This window comes from Pezoporus flaviventris, unplaced genomic scaffold, assembly GCF_033815535.1.
Source record: "Pezoporus flaviventris isolate CSIRO_AGI_PZ_B2104156 unplaced genomic scaffold, CSIRO_AGI_Pfla_v1 ptg000063l, whole genome shotgun sequence".
Taxonomy (NCBI): domain Eukaryota; kingdom Metazoa; phylum Chordata; class Aves; order Psittaciformes; family Psittacidae; genus Pezoporus; species Pezoporus flaviventris.
In genome coordinates, this window is record NW_026892611.1 from 67,702 (window position 1) to 86,951 (window position 19,250).

Consider the following 19,250-nt stretch of genomic DNA (forward strand, 5'->3'; position numbering starts at 1 on the left):
TTAAAATTTCCCAATAAACATGTCAAGAGGAACAGACTTGAAGTTAGAATCATAGAATAGTTAGGGTTGGAAAGGACCTTAAGATCATCTAGTTCCAACCCCCCTGCCATGGGCAGGGCACCTCACACTAAACCAGTTCCCCAGTTAGTGTAAGAAGGCAGATTCCAGAGCAGGGAAGACTCCAAGGTACAGGTTTCCCTTTACATCTTTAGTTTGAAGCTGCCTAAATAAATCTTTGAGGCATGTCTGCAGGTTTAATGGGATGCACCCAAGCCTCCTAGGGGACAGATTCAAATTTATGAACTCCACCTCGAACCCAAGCAATGGAGGGCAAATGCCTGTCATGATCTTTGTCTGATTCGGGCTGGCTCTGGGCACGCTCTGGCTTGGGGGTTGAAGAAGGTGGGTCAGGTTGCTGCACAGACATAGTCCTGCGGAGATGGTTTCTCTTGCGCAAAAACTCGGGTTGAGAGTGGAGGCCAAAGCTGCCTTTTCTCAAGATCATCCGAGAGTTGTTCTTTTTGGGTCGTGAATGGAGACTGAACTCCAGCGAGGCCAAGTGGGCTGCATAACCTTCACTGAGGAACTGAAATAGGAGAGAAAGAAAGGAAGTGACAAATTATTGCTGCCTCAAACTATACGCTCTATGAGGAATTAAGTTCCATCTCTGGCATCCCAGTTAGATGCCTCCAAAGCACTAATACTCCTCTCCCCTTGCTTCTTTTTTTTCAGTGACCTGTTCTATTTTGCCATTCAGTAATATGCTGAACGGCATATTACTGCTTGCAGATACAACCTATGAGCACTCAATTCTCTTTACTGTCCACCCTGCCAGAAAATGCCTCATCTGAAACCAAAACTGCCCTTCTTTCTCTGAAACACTGTCTCTGCTCTTTATTGAGTGGGTGTGTGTTTGCACATGCATTCACAAGCATACATTTCCTTGTTCCCCTTGGACTTTCTGATTGAGTAGCAAGAGTTACTTACTTGACACTGTGCCTGGTATTTCTTTGTTGATCGTCCAACTATGTAGATCTGGGATGGCGACAGAGCCAAGACATTGTACACAGAAATGTCCTTCATGGAACCATATGCAGCACAGATTTTGATGTGGCACTGAAACAAATATTACTTCCAAAGTGAACACTGTACTGAACAACATGCACTGCAAGGATGGCACTTGTTTTGCAACGAAGTAGCAGGTGAGTTCATTGTTAACAACCTCATTTTGTAAACCACAGAAAGCTAAACCTGTCTCTGCCTGCATGCTATCAAGAGCTATAGATATGCAAATAGGAAAGAACAGGCGGTTCATTTATTTGTCATGCCAGGAGGCCCCTTTGGATGTTTTATCAGCGTTCCTTGCTTTTTAAAAAGTGAGAAATGAGGAATGGCAAAAAGATTTTCTTATGACCAGTGAGACTTACTGTTCAAAAGGAAGGGAGATCTCTAACTTTATTGAATATCTGAAAAAAAAAAAGAGTTTTAAGGTTATAAACAGGTTTCTAGTACCTCTTGCATGAGATTCCGGAGGAAAATGGTCTTTTGTCGCAGTGGGTCATGAACAAGTCCATCTGAGAAGAAGATCATCCCTTGTGGGAAGTTGTGTTGAGACAACCATGAAACCACACGCTGTTTTTGCATATCAGGACGCCCAGTAATATAGATAATCAGATATCCCAGGTCCTGCCAATGCCTGTCAGAAACAGCAGGTAAATGATGTAGGTGCAGGAAGAGACACCCATAGATCAGGTCAGCATTTCTTTGATTAGCACAGACCCAGTCAGAAGTCAGACCTTACCCTTCAACAAGTGGAAAGCAGCATGTCTAAGTCTCTGCTTCTATTAACAAATTAATTAACAATATCTACATCTTGAAGAAGAGGGAGGGGAGCAAGAGAGATTTTTATTCAATACATAAATGTACAAAATATGAGAGCTATTTTAAAATTCATGTAGAATAGGCCTTGCTTCACATCAAGGCTTGCTGCCTTTGAAACCTCTAACAAGAGTCCTGCCATTTCAGCTGTAAAGAGTGAAAACCCTTGAAAACTGGCATGCCTCCATTCTCGTGCAAGCTCCAAAATGAGAGCTGTATTCCCCCATCCAGTGCTACACTAACGATCTTGCAGAAATGAATTAAAAGGCCTTTTTATTTTTCTTCCCCAAAATGCTCTTGCATTCATGGCATTTGCTATTTTTGAAGCAGAAGTATGTCCTTATTTGAAGACAGTGAAACACAAAGCACACTCTCATTTAATCACAGTAACTCATACAATCATTATTAATTCACTGCACACACATTAAGGCTATATTCCCAAGAGACAGCTTTTAATTTTATGCAACTTAAACTACAAATTTCCAAGTAAACCATAGCATTCTAAAATTCCTCTGAAAATCAGGCAGACCTGATGTCCAAGCAAATATACAAATATATCTGCAAAGAATACCACCCTTTAAACCCTATTCTGCCCTCTTCTTTTCTGTTGTGGTCAAAGAGGAAAGTCAGAGATTTAAGTCATGAAGTGCACAAACCCCACTTACCTGACGACATCAACAGCCCCAGCTCGGACTTTGGGGTCACTTCCCATTATTGAAACACTTGCTGCAAACGAACCATCAATGCTGAACACAACACATTCCATTCCTCGGGGAAGCACAGTCAAGTAACTTGCAGCACTGCTCTGGTCCCCTCTGGAAAATCAAAGCAATAAATACAATTAGAAAGCAAAATGTCAGGATGTATTTTCTGCATGTTCCAGACCTGAAATTATATCTGTCTGGATCTACAGCTTCAAAAATCACTCTCAAATAGGGCTTCTGACTTCAGTCCTCTGGGAGGCAATTAAAACTTACACTTTTAGGAATAGCTTTCCAAAGAGAAATTTGGAAGCTGACCTTAGTAAGAAATCAGATGTGTATAAATATCCTTTGTACTTTCCTAAAAGAACTAGGAAAACCATCCCCAACAGCCTGAAGTACTCAAATCGCTACTCAAACATGCTATCTATGTATGTACATATATTTCCATACATGTACACATATAAGACATGAATGCTGTATATACGCACACATACACCCCCATACATACACAGCACACAGAAACTGGCTACATTTTTTTGCAGCAGTCTGAAGTTACTGGTGAATTATTAGAAATTAAAGGGAAGAATTGATATGCACCTTTTGTGGGCATGTACTTACACAAATGAGCTTTTCTCCTTTAGATAAATGGTAGTACTAGCATTACCCAACCCTCTATCCTTGCAAATTACAATGGGAATGCCAATCCAGAGAAATGCAATCGAAGATAGCTTTTCTCATGAAAACACATGTGAAACGCAACCTTCTCCTCATGATGTATTTTCCTCAAGAGGTCTGGACATTAAGACATTAATGAAGCACAAAGCATTCAAAAGCTCTTACCATCCCATGACATCATGTTTCCTAAAAAACGTAACCTCAAGACAATCTCTTCTTTCCTTCAGAAATATGATTTTTGTATGATCTAGAAATTTATACCTGGTGATGAATATTCTTACAGTATGTGTGCACAGCTTAGTGAGCAAAGAGCAATTTCTGCTTAAAACTCCTGCAGTCCATGGGAGCTTGGCTTCTGAATACACCTTCGTTCATTTTTAAGTAAGTCTTTCTTCTTGAACTAATTGTCTGTTCTATTACATTGAGGCAAAACATCTATTTCTCCTCAATTAGCACTACATAAGATTTTCAATTGACTTTGGATGGTTAACTGGCTAGTAACAACACATTCTGTTTCGGCTAAATTCAACCTCCTGATTTAGCCTCCAAAGTTCAAAGGAAACTGCAGAGCTACTCCCTAAGTGGCTAGGAAATTTTATTCGAAGTGCAATATTAAACTGAAATTCTGGATTCAATTAAACTGGACTTTTATTAAACATGAGGGTTTTTTTAAAAGCACACATACCCTAGTCCTGCACCTAGGGTAACATTTTATTTCACATGCCTTCATTCTTCATGCTTTACTTAGCCTAGAGACTTTAAGAAATGCTGGAGAGAGGAGAGCTGACATTGGAAGTCAATGAACTGTTTTCAGGTGCTGTTTTGATTAATTTTCTTTTTCCCAGTTTAAATTAAGGTAACTCTTTTGATAGGCTTGACATCAACAGATAAACAGGTGACGGCTGAGAACAAGGCAGTATATCCTCTACTGTTTATTTCAGTAGAAAAAGCTTCTCTTCAGCCTGAAGAACACATAGCAATACCCTTTAGCAGTCTTTTCCCCAGTGAACAGGCTGCAAAATACACCAAGTCATACATTCCTGCCATAAGAAGACTGATTATAGTCATCCAGTCCCATATTTTGCAAGACCAAGTGCTCCTAAATTGAATTGCACTGAGGATTTGTGTTGCAGTAGGAATAAACCCATTGGCCTGGATGCCTCCAAGCTGGCCAGTAAACAGAGGATCACTGCTTCAAATCTAAGCTGACAATACAGTGACAGTCCAAGAAAAGATAACTGACCAAAATCTCTCTCCACATCCCCTTTAATCTTACACAACTCAGTGTCTCCCTGATTACAACAACCCATCACAGCTGTAGTTCCAGCTTGGAGCCATTACCTGACCACCATTTTGATGGGATACACACCAACTCTTAGTCTCTTCTGTTTGGGTATGTTGTAGGATATCCGGCCACTGCTGTTGGATATCTCTGTGTCAAAGTACACCCACCTACCCGAAGATGGCTCCGTCATTATGAAGATATCAACCTGCAAAGCCAACAAACCAGTCATCTAATGTGAGAGAAGGGAACACATGCTCTCTGTTTACAGGACCTGCCAAGCCTAGATTATGTTATTATCTCCAACTATGGCTTATACTAAAAGCTTACAAGGAATTTTGAAGGAACTTCAAAACTCAGTAAAATCTTCACAGGAGGTTCTCTCAATTAGAAATGCTTCCTAACACACAAGAGGTTATTGCCTTCATCATTTAAAGCAGTCAGCTTAGCACTGCAGGTATCAAAGATATAGAACTCAGAAATTTGGCAGGAACTCTAAACTAGAAAAAAGATAATTTCAGCTTGCATGTCTGTGTTACAGTTTTGTATGCTAAATCTACAAAACGGAAAATTTCATTTTGTTATTAGCAAAATTGAATTTTTCTCAAATCACAACCTTGTCTACAAATGCAAAACCTAACCCCTTCAAATTATTGTGGTTTTTTTTTTCCAAAAGGTTTCATCAATATGGTGAAATAACTGAAATATTTCATCAAAATCAACATAAATTGTATCAAATACTCTGTCAGACTTGGACTGGCACTTTTTACCAATACGTACATCAGTAAATATGAGGGAGGTATTTGCCAAGCTCTCCTGTACTCAAGTTTTTACAGAACTTAGGCATACAAGTTTTATGTGGACTTCAGTGCTCAACATGCTGCCAAATACTCTACAAAATTCACCAGTGGCTTACAAGATCATGCTGGGGATATCCTTGACAAAACTGCATATATGCTCTTCTTAGACATTATGATGTCATATGACATTGGGATATAACTATGAATAACACTAAATTTATTCTGAACTTATGAAATTCAGAACTGAATTCTTCTAAGGCATAAGATTTGGTGTGGGGCAAAAATGACAGGTACTGTTGAATCAGAGCTGTTATCAGGATTAAACAACAGGTCTACTAATTTCTTCTGCTTCCGGACTGCAAAGTGAATTCACAGTATGCATATAGATGAGTACCAACTGCCACTTTGAAAGTCTTGGATGGTGTAAGTACGAGAAAGCTTTACTTTGTACCCTAACTGATTCTTAATTTCCATCTTCCAAATGCATCACTAGTGGTGAAAGTGCCGAGGAAAACATTTTCATGATTTGCTAGGGGAAAGTCCAACTTCCTTCCAACCCACGAAGGAATATAAGAATTAACTGGGAACAGAAATATTTTCTTTTGAGAATTATACTTTTAACTTTGTTTTATTCAGCCATTCTGTTCTGACTTTCTACTTTTCCTCTTTATTACATTTTCTTAAGACAGGCCAATAAAGATGGGGGCAGCGGGTGCGTGTATGTGTGCTTCAGAAAAACAACTATTAAATTTGCACAGGGCATTCTGAGAAAGCTGCACGACTGTGGTCCCTTCTGATCAACATTTTCTTTTATCAATGTGAGAGCTACTAGAACAGCATTCTGACGACTGTGCCCACTGAACTGTTCTGGCTCACTTTTCCTTCTCCATATTATGATTACAAAATACAGCCTTTTTATGTCAAGTTACTTGAGATCCTTGGAGAGACAACACAGAAGTGTAAAAAAAAAAAATAGTATTTCTATTAGTTTTGAAACCCCCCAAATTAGAATGAAAACTATCAGTAATTCATTACCGAGTATGGAATTCTCCTCAGTGCAGTCATTAGTAATAATCTTAAAACTTTTAACTAGCAATTTCTTTCAAGAGATTTTAATAACAGGATTCTATTCAATACCCAAGCATAACATGAATCTGTTTTCCCACTGTGGAAACACAGCTTATTGTTCACTTCCATCCTTCTGAAATGGGAATATGACTTCAAGTACAAAATAATCTATTGACAGAGGAAAACATTTTTGCTGAAGCGGTGGGGGCTACTGACATACTTCCCCTCCTGTGAGGCTTTCTCTGGTACTAGATGCCTGTGCTACATTCAACAACTGTTTTGCACAAAAGCTGGTTCAGAAAAACAAGGAAATTGATTACTGAGACTTTACCTTTTCTCCTGTTAAAGCCACCATATCCAGAGGGCCATACATAAAGCGGCCAACCAGCACCTGAGGACCATCTTCTGCTGCAATGACGTCGTTAGCTCGGTGATTAGCAGTCACATTCTGAAACATGAGCAGAAGGTAGGAAGAGTGGTGTTTGCTTTTGTAGTGAGGCTACTGGCTCTACTATGTTATTATGAAGAGTAACACAGAAACACAGTCCTGTGCAGTGTCTCTGAGGTTTATCACAGTGCATGGTAGAGCATCTAGGTAAACTACGTTACTATTTCAGCTGGAGACAGATTATGGTAATGGTGGGTTCCTGAACAGACTTTCTAGTGAGAGTGCTCAAGATAACCAAATAAGAGAGAACATTCAAGTGGGCCACAGATTCACATGATTATGTGTAAGGCTCATGCGTCTTAATTGACATTTCTAACTGAAGTAGCATCTGAAGAATGAAGGAAATATATTTTCTTGAGCTATGGATTCATCTAGAATTTGAGAAAACAGAAGAAGCAACTTCTTTGCTTAACTGAAACTTAAGGTCCCACTGTTATTTAAAGAAAGAAATATACTTTCTCCCACCATGTAGTGATAAAGCAAGAATAAATTGTTTCTATGTTCTGTTCATTTCTTTGCCTCTGGATTACACCAGCAGTTTCCAGCTCTTTAGTAATTCAGTTACATAAACTCATGCTATGGGAGATCAAACTCCATTTAAACTGCTGCCAAGCTCAAGTTCTCCAGCTGCCATGTATATTCAGATTTACACTTACTCTCAATTTGACATGTGTCCTTTTGCGTAGCCATTTTTCTCGTGGATTGGACAGACTTAGTGCTGCTGGATCCAGGTTGTCATTTTCCTTGAAAATTACATTTTCATACCTCATCACCTGAAATTATATAAATATTTTAATACAAAGAGTGTGGCCTGGGAAGTCATGGTACTTGGCAAAGAAAGGAAAAGTACACTGCCTTCCCAGCTAATGACACTGCAGAGCCAAAAGCACAATGAAAGTAGAAAGAGGTACAGGTCGTATGTTCATGTTAATTGTACAGACAACTGTTTTCACCCTGTTGGCCAACACTTACTCTCAAGTGCTTATTGAACAGCTATTCCACTCACAACAGAGCTTGCACATTCTTCCAGAGAAAACAGTGAAAACATTAGGATGGTATAAGTAACAGGCGCATTGTCTGCTCATGGTCTGCAAAGTCAGTAAAGGAGCTTAAGATCATAGAAGTATTTTTTAATGTCCTTTATGAGGCAGAGATCTGATTCCTGACTCCATCTGTACTGATTTTTCTACATATACCCAGGCAAATTGCTTCCTATCACCTACTGGATATTACTTACCACTGCAGTAGGTGATAGGCTCAGGATTTGACTTGTGGCTGTTAACGTCCGAAGTTAAGAAGACTATAACTTGTGAACATGCAGAACTCTAGCATGTCATACAATCTACACATTCTTACAATCTAAATATCACACACTTCCCAAGAACTTACATGTCCAACTCAGATTTCAGGATACAACCTGAAACAACAGGTTTCAAAATCTGTGGGTAATACGCTGTTCCAATTGAAACCACAAGTCCTGTCTTAATGAAATCTGAAGTTGCACTCTGGGATCATGGACAGGATTAGGCTACTTCATTTTGAATGAGAAATAGCTTAGTCTGCCTCTTCCACAAGCTAGCAGAAAATTACTCAAGTTGAACTGTTGTTTTTTTGTGCTGAAGTTTTCCACCCTGGCTGTCCTCTCTTGAAAAGTGTCCTACAATAATTTTCAAAGATGTCTCACATGAAGTCCCTTTAGTAAAACGCTGTTCCACTCAGCCTTAGCAACGCAGTTGGCTTGCAACAAATCACAGTAATGCTGAGAGGTTGGTGCATTTTTTAACAAATTGGCATAAATTCTATTCACTAGAGGTCATATGCAGGAAATGCATGTGCCCACAGGGCATTCAGAAGCCATTAACCTTAAACTTAATCCCCAGTAAGGGCAAAATGTCCAGACTATGCTGGAACTAATCAGTCTTTTATGTAGTTCTATAAGCCCACGTACTGCTTTACAGGCACATTCCAAATGCTTGAAGGGCTTATTAAATTCTAAAAGCTCCAATGCACATACAAGCCTAGGTAAGACAGAACAATGCAATTTGATACAAATGCACAGAAATAACAAGTATAATAAAGCAGGAATGATTGTTAACAGACAACTGGGTAAAGGAGGCATTTGAAAGGCAAGATGGGAAAATGTTCTGATAGATTCAAGGAAAAAATGTCCTGAGAGAGAAGATGAGATGACAACAGCTTCCAAGGAGAGGAGAAACATGTAGGTACAATTATCTAAGGCCCTTGAAAATAAAAAACAGGGATTTGCATCCTTTCACTTCCAGTAGAAACCTCTCCTCTAGTGCTGAATGAGCATCAAGTAAGATTCATGTTCTGGAGACTGTTCTCATTCATGGAAAAGCTCTTCTGCAACTTTTGCTTGCCTTCATCATGGTGATTCTAGTAATAACCATTTTTAAAATTAGCTTTTAAAATTCTGCGCTACTTAGTGATACCTTTTGACTGGAATCTGATATACCAAAGGACGCTCTGAAAGGACAGCAAGAGGTGGAAGGACTCTCAGAATTTCTTAAATTAAAAACAGCAATGAAAAGCTTTGCAAGTGGTATGGTTACCAGCCAGGCTGGGGGCTGCACACTCCACTCAGGCTGCCATATAAAGATAGGGGCTCAGTACAGCTGCACTTTATGACTCAGCAGCACTTCTGGACTGGAGGGCACTCAGCCACTGAGTTTCCATTCCCAGAAGCTACCAGGCGAGCCTCCAGGGAACTAACATCACTGACACCTGCACTGGGAGCAGGAGGTAGAGGGAGTTAACACTCAGACCAGCTAAAGAGGCAGGCGCACAGATATCTGCTGAACTGGTTCAATGAAAAAACAGTGGAGTTTTCTGCATTATTCTCATTACTGTTTACCTGCCAGCATTTCATCATTCACTGGACATAAAAAGCACACAGATTTCTTGGGTTAATCTAAATAAAACTTCTTGTCAATGCCCTTTTGGGTGTGGGTCACTTTGCATTCTTGCGTCACTTACCCTGCAGGCTTCACTAGAACACCAGTTGTTTGGTTTGGTTTGGTTTTCTTTTTATCCCAGATGAGATGTCTCAGTCTCACCACTTTCTCTGGAGGTCTGAGCACTGTATTATTCCTAAATCACTGAAAGCTGCTGTCTAATAAGAGACCCATCATATGACTCAGAAATAAATTCGGAGGAGACAGTGCACACAATGCCTTGAAATACTCCAGTATGGTTACATGAGCGACTTGCCTTTCTTACAGGAGCAGTACTTTCAAACTTCTGGTTTATTATCAAATGTATGCTAACAGTTTGAGATTTACTAGCAAAATACATAATTAAATAAGGCTGGAGATAGCCTATTCCTTCAAAAATGGGAGGAAATGAATACATAATACAGTGTTATACTGATCTGGAGCATGGGAGGAGTGAGTAATGTATGCATGACAATGCTTTGTTCCCAGTCACATAGTCACTAGTGCTAATGATGGGCTCCCTGTTCCCTTCACTTCTCCAGTAAATACACTTTTGTCATTCTTATATCCCGTTGTATGTGATCATTGTATATGATGCAGCCACAGTTAGCCATCTAACTGAACTGAAGATTAAAAGACTACTCACCCTTGGAAGATGCAAGTAACAATCACAAGGTTATTCATTCCACAGACAAAAGAAAAAAAGATCAATAACCTGTCTTAAAATGAAGGCCACAACGTCTGTTGATTCCCAGTAGCTGGCATGGAAGAGATGAGGCAGGGCCACAGTTGGAAAGGCTGTCAGCACATCTGGACAATACAAGGCATAATCTATTCGTTTTGTTCCCCACCACTTTGCAGTAACTACAAAACAAACCAAACAAATTAGCACCACATTTCTGTAAGATATCTTCTCAATAAATCTTTTTGCTGTCATTATATTTAAGCTAGATAATTGAATGAAGTCTCCTGCATTTTTAATCTTGACATTTAGTGCCTGTTAAAGATATCTAAAAAACACAAAAGTAACTGTTTTCTCTGAGTGCATCATCAATTATCTGTCTGCAATCTAAATAGTTCTTTTGGGTCAAAGTTTTTAGGAGGCAAAAATCACTTCAGCATGATTCCAATTGCTTCCACGGAAAATGTGCAGTGAAAGACCAGCACTTTTATGATCACATTACAGAGTAAGAATTGCAAATGCTTCCCAAACAGTGAAAGGAATTTTGATATGTGACTGGATAGTCATATATCCATTCCAGTCACATATCAATATTCCAATATTCCAACAGCCCATAACAATACAATATGATATAATGATTTATAGCCACTTTATCTATGGGTAACAAATCTGCTATATCTGTATTTTTTCATGCCTGGAACATGATTCTAAGCCCCTGTTTTATGAAACCCTTAATGACTATTTATGAGTGGCACCTTAATATAAAACTGACTTCATTTCTATTACTTTAGCTACTTAATTCTAACCAGAAGAGGAAACTTATACATTATACAAAATGGTAGCAACTTCGGCTCTTCTCATTGTGCCCAAATTTCCAAGCAGGTAATTTTGCTTTTTGTAATAAACTTTTCCACAGAAAGGATGTGGAGGGATGGAAGGTTTGCTGCTGTATCAGATATATCACATAGCACCAGGCTTCACTCACTGTTGGTGAGGTATGCTGATGGCAAGCTTTCTGTTGACCCTGAGTTTTCACTGTTTGTGCTGGCCAAGCTCAACTTCCTTGTTTTTCCCTGCAGCTGATCAGATGCATTTGGAGACCCAGGACTCTCCTGAGAGAAAGGTATGTTCAAAGAGCTGTTCTCAAGGAACAGAGCACTGTGACTGTGAACAGCGTCACCTGCAGGTTACAGAAATGAAAATAACAATGGCAACAACAATAATATTAATAATAATAATAACAACAACAATACAATGGGATTAAGAAGATGGCTTTGAAACTGGGAGTGGTGGTGGTGGTGTTAAATACAGAGCTAATGAGCATTTTCCTGAATAATACCAGGTTTAATGACCTTGGATGAAACTTCCTCAGAGGAGGACAGCATGGCTAGGCAGGGAAAGCCCACCCTACTGCCATCAAAATGCAGCGGTGGCTGAGTGCTTTTGGCCAAGATTTTCTAAACTGGGTAGTGATGTTGGGAGGCTATTTTACTTCACACTCAACCCTACCCATTTTAAAAGCATTCTCTGAGAAGAGCCATGCAGCTCTGGGAGTCTGTGATACTTCTCTTGTCCTCTTTCTGACATAAGCAAAATGATTTTAGGAAGAGAACCTTCAGCAAGACTATCTACTGGTTTGCGTGTTCCCAAATGGAAAAGGATTCTTTTTTATTCATGCCACTCTGACAAACTATGGGCCATGGCTAATGCCTCTACTGAATGAAACAAAACACAGCCTTCCTTCCAAGGTGTTCTGAAACAAGACCAGGCTGGACACAGGGGCTTTGAGCAACCTAGTCTAGTGGGAGGTGTCCCTGCCCATGGCAGGGGGTTGGAACTGGATGAACTTTAAGGTCCCTTCCAACACAAACCATTCTATGTTTCTATGTGAGAACAGATGTGCATTTAAATAAAAGCACTACTGGTAAATTTGCTTGAAGCAGACTGCACAACTTTCCTGTACCTAGGAATAGCAGAACCTCAACTGAGAGATACAGGACATGTAGAAAAGTGCATAGCAAAAGCAGCTGACCCATCAGTGTTGGGTTTTTTTCAGAGAACAAACCTCCTGAATTAATTATAACAGTCAACAAAAGAAAAAGGAGACAGAGTTCAATGCACTTACTACAGAAGAAAGCAGACAGCCCTTGGTGACTTATTGCTCTTTTTCTGAGCATATTTCAGCCCCATTCAAACAACTGTAATCATGCTATGCTTGTCTCACATGGCCTTGGGTAGGGCACTATGTCACGTAATTCTTTACGTAGCAAAGGCCTGGAATAAGTTTCTTGTCAACTTTCCAAGTATTACCAACTCTCAATGAAATTAACACCTCAATGATGCACACAGGAGAACACAACAAATTGCTGCTTTCAAGGACACCCTTTCTTAAATAATACACTGGAATGCTAAGTGCCTATAGATTATCAGAACTGGTAAAACATGTCACCACTAAAAGAAAAGAAAGAGCAGCAATCTCCTCCCTTCCAAAAAGCAGATACAGCTAGGAAGATTTTGACTTGTTTCAAATAAGCCTGACTATCTCAACTGCAAAGGATAACACAAGGAACTGCCCTGCAACTGAATCGGAGAAACACTTAAATTCTAACACTTCATGGTGGGTATGTCGGTTGGACAGATTATGTTCAGTTGTAGTTTCCATGGGAACATATGTCTTTTCATTGGAAAAACTGCAATATACTATTCTTTCAAAGGACTCTTGTTGACGCCACACAGGAAGGAAAGCTATGCGTGGCTACAGGAGAGCTTTATGGAGGTGAAAAGAATGAAAGGACAATTCATTACTTCCCTTGTCTCAGGCAAACTATATAGACTCCAACACAGACAACTGAAAACACAATGCTGCTTTCCTATTACTTACCTCACAAGATCAGGAATTATTACACACTCTTTGTGGTGAAATAAGCAGCACAGAGAAGTAAACAGTCTGAAATACTAAATATTGAACAGCAAGGCACCTGGTCCTTCTGTCAACAAATCTCAAATCCTGTGGCCTAAAAACCACAGCAGATCAGTTCACTGAATAGAGTAGCAGAATCCATGGACATAAGCAGTAAGAAACAGGGAAGCTTCCAAATTGCACCCCATTAGGTGCCTATCTGAATCAGAAACCTGGTCCAAACATCAACCAATAGGAAATTACACAGAATAAGGTGCAATGAATCCCATAAATGAGAGCTATATCTCATGTATATATCTAGTGCTTGTGATTGGCAGTGTTCTGATGCATACTTTCTGCTTCCCCTACCAAAAGCGTCACTGAGTTGGGTTGTGCTTTTAAAATACATTTCCTGCTCCTGAATTGTAGCCGCTCTGCTGAAACCATTATAAATTTACCCCAATCTAATCCTTCCTCCCCATTATAATATTGCAAGAGCTTTGGTTTTTCATTCCCTCTGAAATGGAGATGGGGAGAGGAGTAAAAATAGTAACTTTTCATAGAATGGAAAACATGTTGTCAGCCAACATATTGGTTTGCATTTTCCATATTGACTACCTTCAGACCAGCTTGGTAAGCCTGGTGCCATAAAATCTGTTGTTTATTTTTTAGTATTGCTATTCTAAGATCAGTAACCCTTTTCCTATGAAGAGATCAAATCTATAAAATGGAAGAAATAGTTGGCAGTTTTTTCTCTCCTGTTTCCTGAAATATCTTTATTTTAGCAGCCTGCCTTTAACTCTGCAGATCAGGTCTTTGTTAAATTGTAAAGAACACAGAGTACTGGTTAAGAGATAAATAAAATGCATATAATAATGTTTTTTTTCTAAAAGCCCTGTGTTCAACTTTTGATTAGGACAGTCTACTTGTACAATTCTTCCATTTAAAAAACTGAAACAGATACTTTCCACCTAAAACAACCTTTCGCAGGGCTCTGAGGGTCACTAAAGGTTCTTATAATTTATCCTACTAATCCAAATTTATTATCATGCTTGATAATAACTAAAATAAAGGCAGATCATTTTACACAGTCTCATCTTGGATAATTATGATGGTTATAGCCAAAACAAAGAGGCAAAGCAACTTCCTCAAGCGCACACAATAACCATCTCGAGACAAAATTAACATTATCTGATGCATTTACAATCAGAGAAGTACTGTGCTTTTAGCCCTTCATTTCTCTCCCCAGTGAAGCAAAGCAGCTAGGCCAGCTCCAGCCTGCAATGCTGCTCCTGCACTTTCCTTGCTTTGCAAGAGAAAAATGTTGCAATCATTCCAACAATCCTGCAAAGTAGAACGTGGGGCAGAGGCACGAACAGAGCCGAGGGCTCTGACCATCCACGTTCTGCTACGTCACATGGCTCAAAGGTAGGATGAGTTGAAACCAGGTGTTTTGAATTAATGCAGAACCACCCTATTTTTAAACCTGAAGTAGATACAATGCATCACATCATCAGTAGCACAGCAAGAAAAGGAATTAAATCCCATGTTAGTGTCAAAAGACATGACTGGTGATAGGTCAGAGACCTGTCGCAAAGCTACGGCTCACTTATAATAGCTACAAAAGTACTTTGATTATGTAATGTCAACTAGGCAGCAGCTGAGAAAGCTACTGTTTAACAGGTCAGGGCAACATGGCTTTCTCAGGGCTGTAACATTGCCTGAACTTTGTGCCTTGCCCTCAGAGTAAAAAAACCCAACCAAACTCAACAATTAATAAATTGCATTTTTGTCTGAACCATTATCTACTGCTATGTCTGCTATCACCACAGATGAAAGGTTTATGAAGATGTTTTCTCCACCTGCTCTGGATGTCTGGCAGTGCCTTCAATGCACTTCCTTTTACTTTCACTTGTCTGTATATCAGATAAACCCTATGCACAGTGCAGCTGGCTCCAATAGCTTCATTTGATTGGCAAGAAGTGAACAACAGCTATAGAAGTACTGCCCCATTCCCCAGTTTTTGTCATGTTCTCCAGCCTGTGCTATTGCTGAGCTGTTTCTATGACACATATGGTAAAATTCTTTTCTAGTAGTAAGGTTTTTTTCATGCAGCTTCCAGATCAGAATGTTATTTTTCCACAGAGGCACCAGTAGGGTGCCTATATGAATCATGCCTATATGATTTTATCGGAGAAACAATACCTGAAGATCTAGCCAAAGTTCAATTAATTGCAAAAATAAGTTGTTTAAAATAATAGTCAAAGACATGGAATTTTGCAAGTGACACTTCAACTAAAGCAGTGATATCACCTTCCAACCCCTCTTTAACACAACTAGTATCACAAAGCTCATATGTAAGAACCATTTTTCTTGGTAGTCTTCTTTGGTCCCACACTTGCTCAATATGTCTGCGCTGTTCAGTCCCAGATGACTTGTTTTTAGCATGTTAGAACATTGATATTTCAAATCCTCTTGAGCTGTATGAGGAGAGAATACTTAAGAGAACAAAAGGTAAGGAGAGCTATGAAAACAGGCACTGTACCTAACTGGTGAGATCTTCCATCCCCTAGTGGGTATCTCTGGTACCGTGGGATACTGAATGGAGGCAGGAGATGGAACCTTTTCTCCAGCAATGGTTCAAGTCTGCAGGCAGAGGGGTCAGCAGAATGAAAGAAACTGTACACTTGGCTGCAGGCTGGGCGGACCTGGCATACTTGGATGAGAATGAGACAGAGAAATGGAGTTCAATATTGCCCCTCTACAATTTTCAAGGAGTCTATACAGAAACATGGTTAAAATTGTCTTCTTCAAACTACAGACTAGCATACATCTGGCCACAGGAAATTTATCCAAATTGTTTGCTATTTCATATGTAAAGAACACTTCACTGCAAAGCAGTTTACAGACACATCACGATCTGAGATGCAAGCATACAGCAGATGTGGAGACCAGCCAGAGACGTAGACAGAAGTAAGGATGGAAAAAGAAGTTTAAAAGTCTTGTAAATATGTTATTAAGCATTACAGTTATGATGCTCAGCACTTCAAATATTTACAAGCAAAATGGTTTGATGGGCCTGTTACATCCAGAGGACTTGAATCTAGGTGACAGCAGGAGCAGATGACTGAAAGCACTGCAGTTTCTGAAGTCACCTTATGGAAGATAACGTACAGAAATGAGGTTGGTCATACTATAATAGTAAAGCAATGTTTGTGATTCTTGCTGACGGTGTGCAGCTGCTGAGGTTTTTGAGCTGCAACTGTAACTACAAATCTGAACATTACTTACTTGGCTAGTAAGGAATTCTTTTAACTAAATACACAGCACTGATGTATAGCTTGTATTAGATGGGCGATCACAAGACGGACAAGGTCAGTCAAATGGTCAGTGTAGTCACTTGTCACTGCATCACAGATCAAACACACTGAATCATGCACTTTGAGCAAATCAATTCATTACAGGCTCACTAAACTTAGTACCATTTGTATAATACTGTATTACACGTTACAACAGGCAGTTTATTAACTACAAGAATAAAGGAATGACAAAAGTATTTATAAAATATGTTTGGGAATATCATGTCTGCTCCCCATGAACTCCATGCAAGCAAGACATGTTTTCAAACCTGCTGTCCTACACAATAAATCTTAGTTGTTCTTTTAATAGAGTTACTATTTCCTTGTGGTGGTAACAAAAACCTAGCAACATGTATAATGTTTTTCTGTAGAAAGCATGTTTGGTACAGCATTGTTCCCATGCGGAAGCCAAACACATGCTTACCTAAAAAGCATGAAGAAAGATGTTAGGGTTTTAATATAAGGTGTCACGGAATATTAGATCTAATGGAGTCTATGTTAAGTGACATCTCTCACCAGAGCACCCGCCATGGAATTTAAAAATGATAAAAAAATCAAAACACACTACTTAGGTTCTTTTTCATTTTTAAGAGTCACAGTCAAGCTATTTGTACATAAGCAAAACCACACTGAGCAAACTTGATGCTGTACATCTTCCTCTGCTGCAGTCACAAAGAGTCACTAAGACTAAGAGCTACATCAGAAAACATTACATTCGTACAGTTTTTTTCCAAGTGCTTTCCATGTTGCTGGAAGGACTTTTAAAAATTCATGTTATGGTGCTTGCTGCTTTTAACGGCATATAGAGACAAATCCTGATATAGCCTATGTCAGTGTTACCAAGTCCTAAGCTTAAATGATTGGTATTTTTTTGTTGTAATAGCAGCACTGCATACTGAGCAATAGTATGACCAATATTTTGTTTTGTTGCCTTCTATGTGAATGTTTGTTCTATAACAGCACATTAGGTTTCTTCTCAAACTAGTAAGAAACGAACCTTTTATTGATCATAAGCAGAAACCATCTCAAGATGCTTCATGATGAATCACATCTACCAGGACCACTTCATCACATGTGTTCTGTGCTAAACTGTCTGGGAAACTTCATGTCATGAAGATGTCAATACGCATAGCCTCTCAAGAAGGGCTCGGGGACAAATCTTCCAGTAAGGATATACCTATATACAATCCAGTTCTGACAAGCCATTAACTTTTTTCTTCTTTGGGCATGCGCTGTATACTGTATTTTGCATTCACTGAGTCACTCTGACGACAGTGCAATATCCCTTTAATTTTGGAGGATTTTTGCCACTCAGATTGAACCATGCAGGTGTTTTGGGGGACATTAATTGAAGCTTTGTGGGTTGTTGTTCCCTCCCCCCAGCTCTGTAAAACATTTTAAGATTGTTTTCAGTGGCAATTACCAAGTTTCCAGCTGCAGGATAACCAAGACCTACTTCTGATGTCACTTGTATGTTGTTCTTTCTAGAAAGGATGACTCTGTGCATCAATCAGCACACCTGGTAGCAGATGAAAAGAAAGTGGCAAATAAGACTACTTACTGAGGACACCATAGAATCTTCTTCCTTTCCCACTACCAAATAAATAGGAGCTTCACGCCACCTTTGTCCCTTTCCCACCATTAAGCCAGTCATATGCAAAAAACTATGGCCTGTGAGATTTTTCCATGAAGCATCTTTCACAGTTCTCCAGGAACCATTACCAAGTACCCTTTTTTCTTAACATATTCTCAAAGTAGGGTACAAAATGCACCCATCAATGTAACGTGCTATTAAAACTGAGTAAATTCTCCCATGTATTCCACTTAATTGCATCACAAGAGAAGCAGAAGGAAAACACCGGCAAGACTGCAAAGATCTGAGACTACTTTTGATGGCTTTCTTCAATCTGTATTTTGTTCTTAGTATTTGCCAGAAAAAAATGGAAACAGATCACCTGCGTAAGAGCATTTAAGTGCAGCAGAAATTAAGGTCGTTTTAAGAAATGTAGAATTTTCTTGCAGTGGCCAAGTAATGTGGAATACATTCTGTGAGGTAAAACACTGCATTGTGTTAGAACTGAAATCATATTTTGGCAAGCCCGTAACCTTGATGTACGTATGTAGGGATCTAGTGCTTACAAAGTAGAGCAGAAAACTGGTTATTATTCTACTGAACTACAGCTTTCTTCCCTAGTGGGTAGTATACTGGTTTATTCTTTCTTTCTCATCATGCCTAATACTAACTGTCAGAGCCAAACATAAAGGAAGTGGTTAATGTAATTAACTCAGTTGCCTAATTGTACCTTCCAATACTTCTTGTACAGGAACCTTTTCTGTATATGTCCACCTTCTGCATACACACAGGAGGCAGACAAAGCCAAGGATGCAAACAAGCAGGGTTATGAAAGTTGTCAGCATAGGGCAAATTATGATATTTAGTGGCAACAAGAGAGCATGTCCCCAGAGTTACCAGTTGTTTTCATACCCCTCTTCAAACTGGC

General features: G+C 39.4%; 1 protein-coding gene across 6 annotated transcripts in view; it reads right to left on the bottom strand.

Annotated features, from left to right (window-relative positions):
• Positions 1–140: 140 nt before the first annotated feature.
• The window catches only part of PITPNM3 (PITPNM family member 3), a 61,011-nt gene continuing 41,901 nt past the window's right edge, over positions 141–19,250 (bottom strand). For all 6 annotated transcript variants that reach the window (XM_061469875.1, XM_061469870.1, XM_061469871.1 and 3 more), the window contains 10 exons: positions 15,936–16,106; positions 11,477–11,671; positions 10,525–10,673; positions 7,512–7,628; positions 6,739–6,855; positions 4,599–4,747; positions 2,544–2,693; positions 1,513–1,696; positions 988–1,116; positions 141–586 (listed from right to left, as the gene is read on the bottom strand). In XM_061469875.1, the coding sequence (XP_061325859.1) occupies positions 278–586; positions 988–1,116; positions 1,513–1,696; positions 2,544–2,693; positions 4,599–4,747; positions 6,739–6,855; positions 7,512–7,628; positions 10,525–10,673; positions 11,477–11,671; positions 15,936–16,106 (1,670 nt within the window). In that variant the 3' untranslated portion in view covers positions 141–277. The remainder of the gene's footprint in view (positions 587–987; positions 1,117–1,512; positions 1,697–2,543; positions 2,694–4,598; positions 4,748–6,738; positions 6,856–7,511; positions 7,629–10,524; positions 10,674–11,476; positions 11,672–15,935; positions 16,107–19,250) is intronic.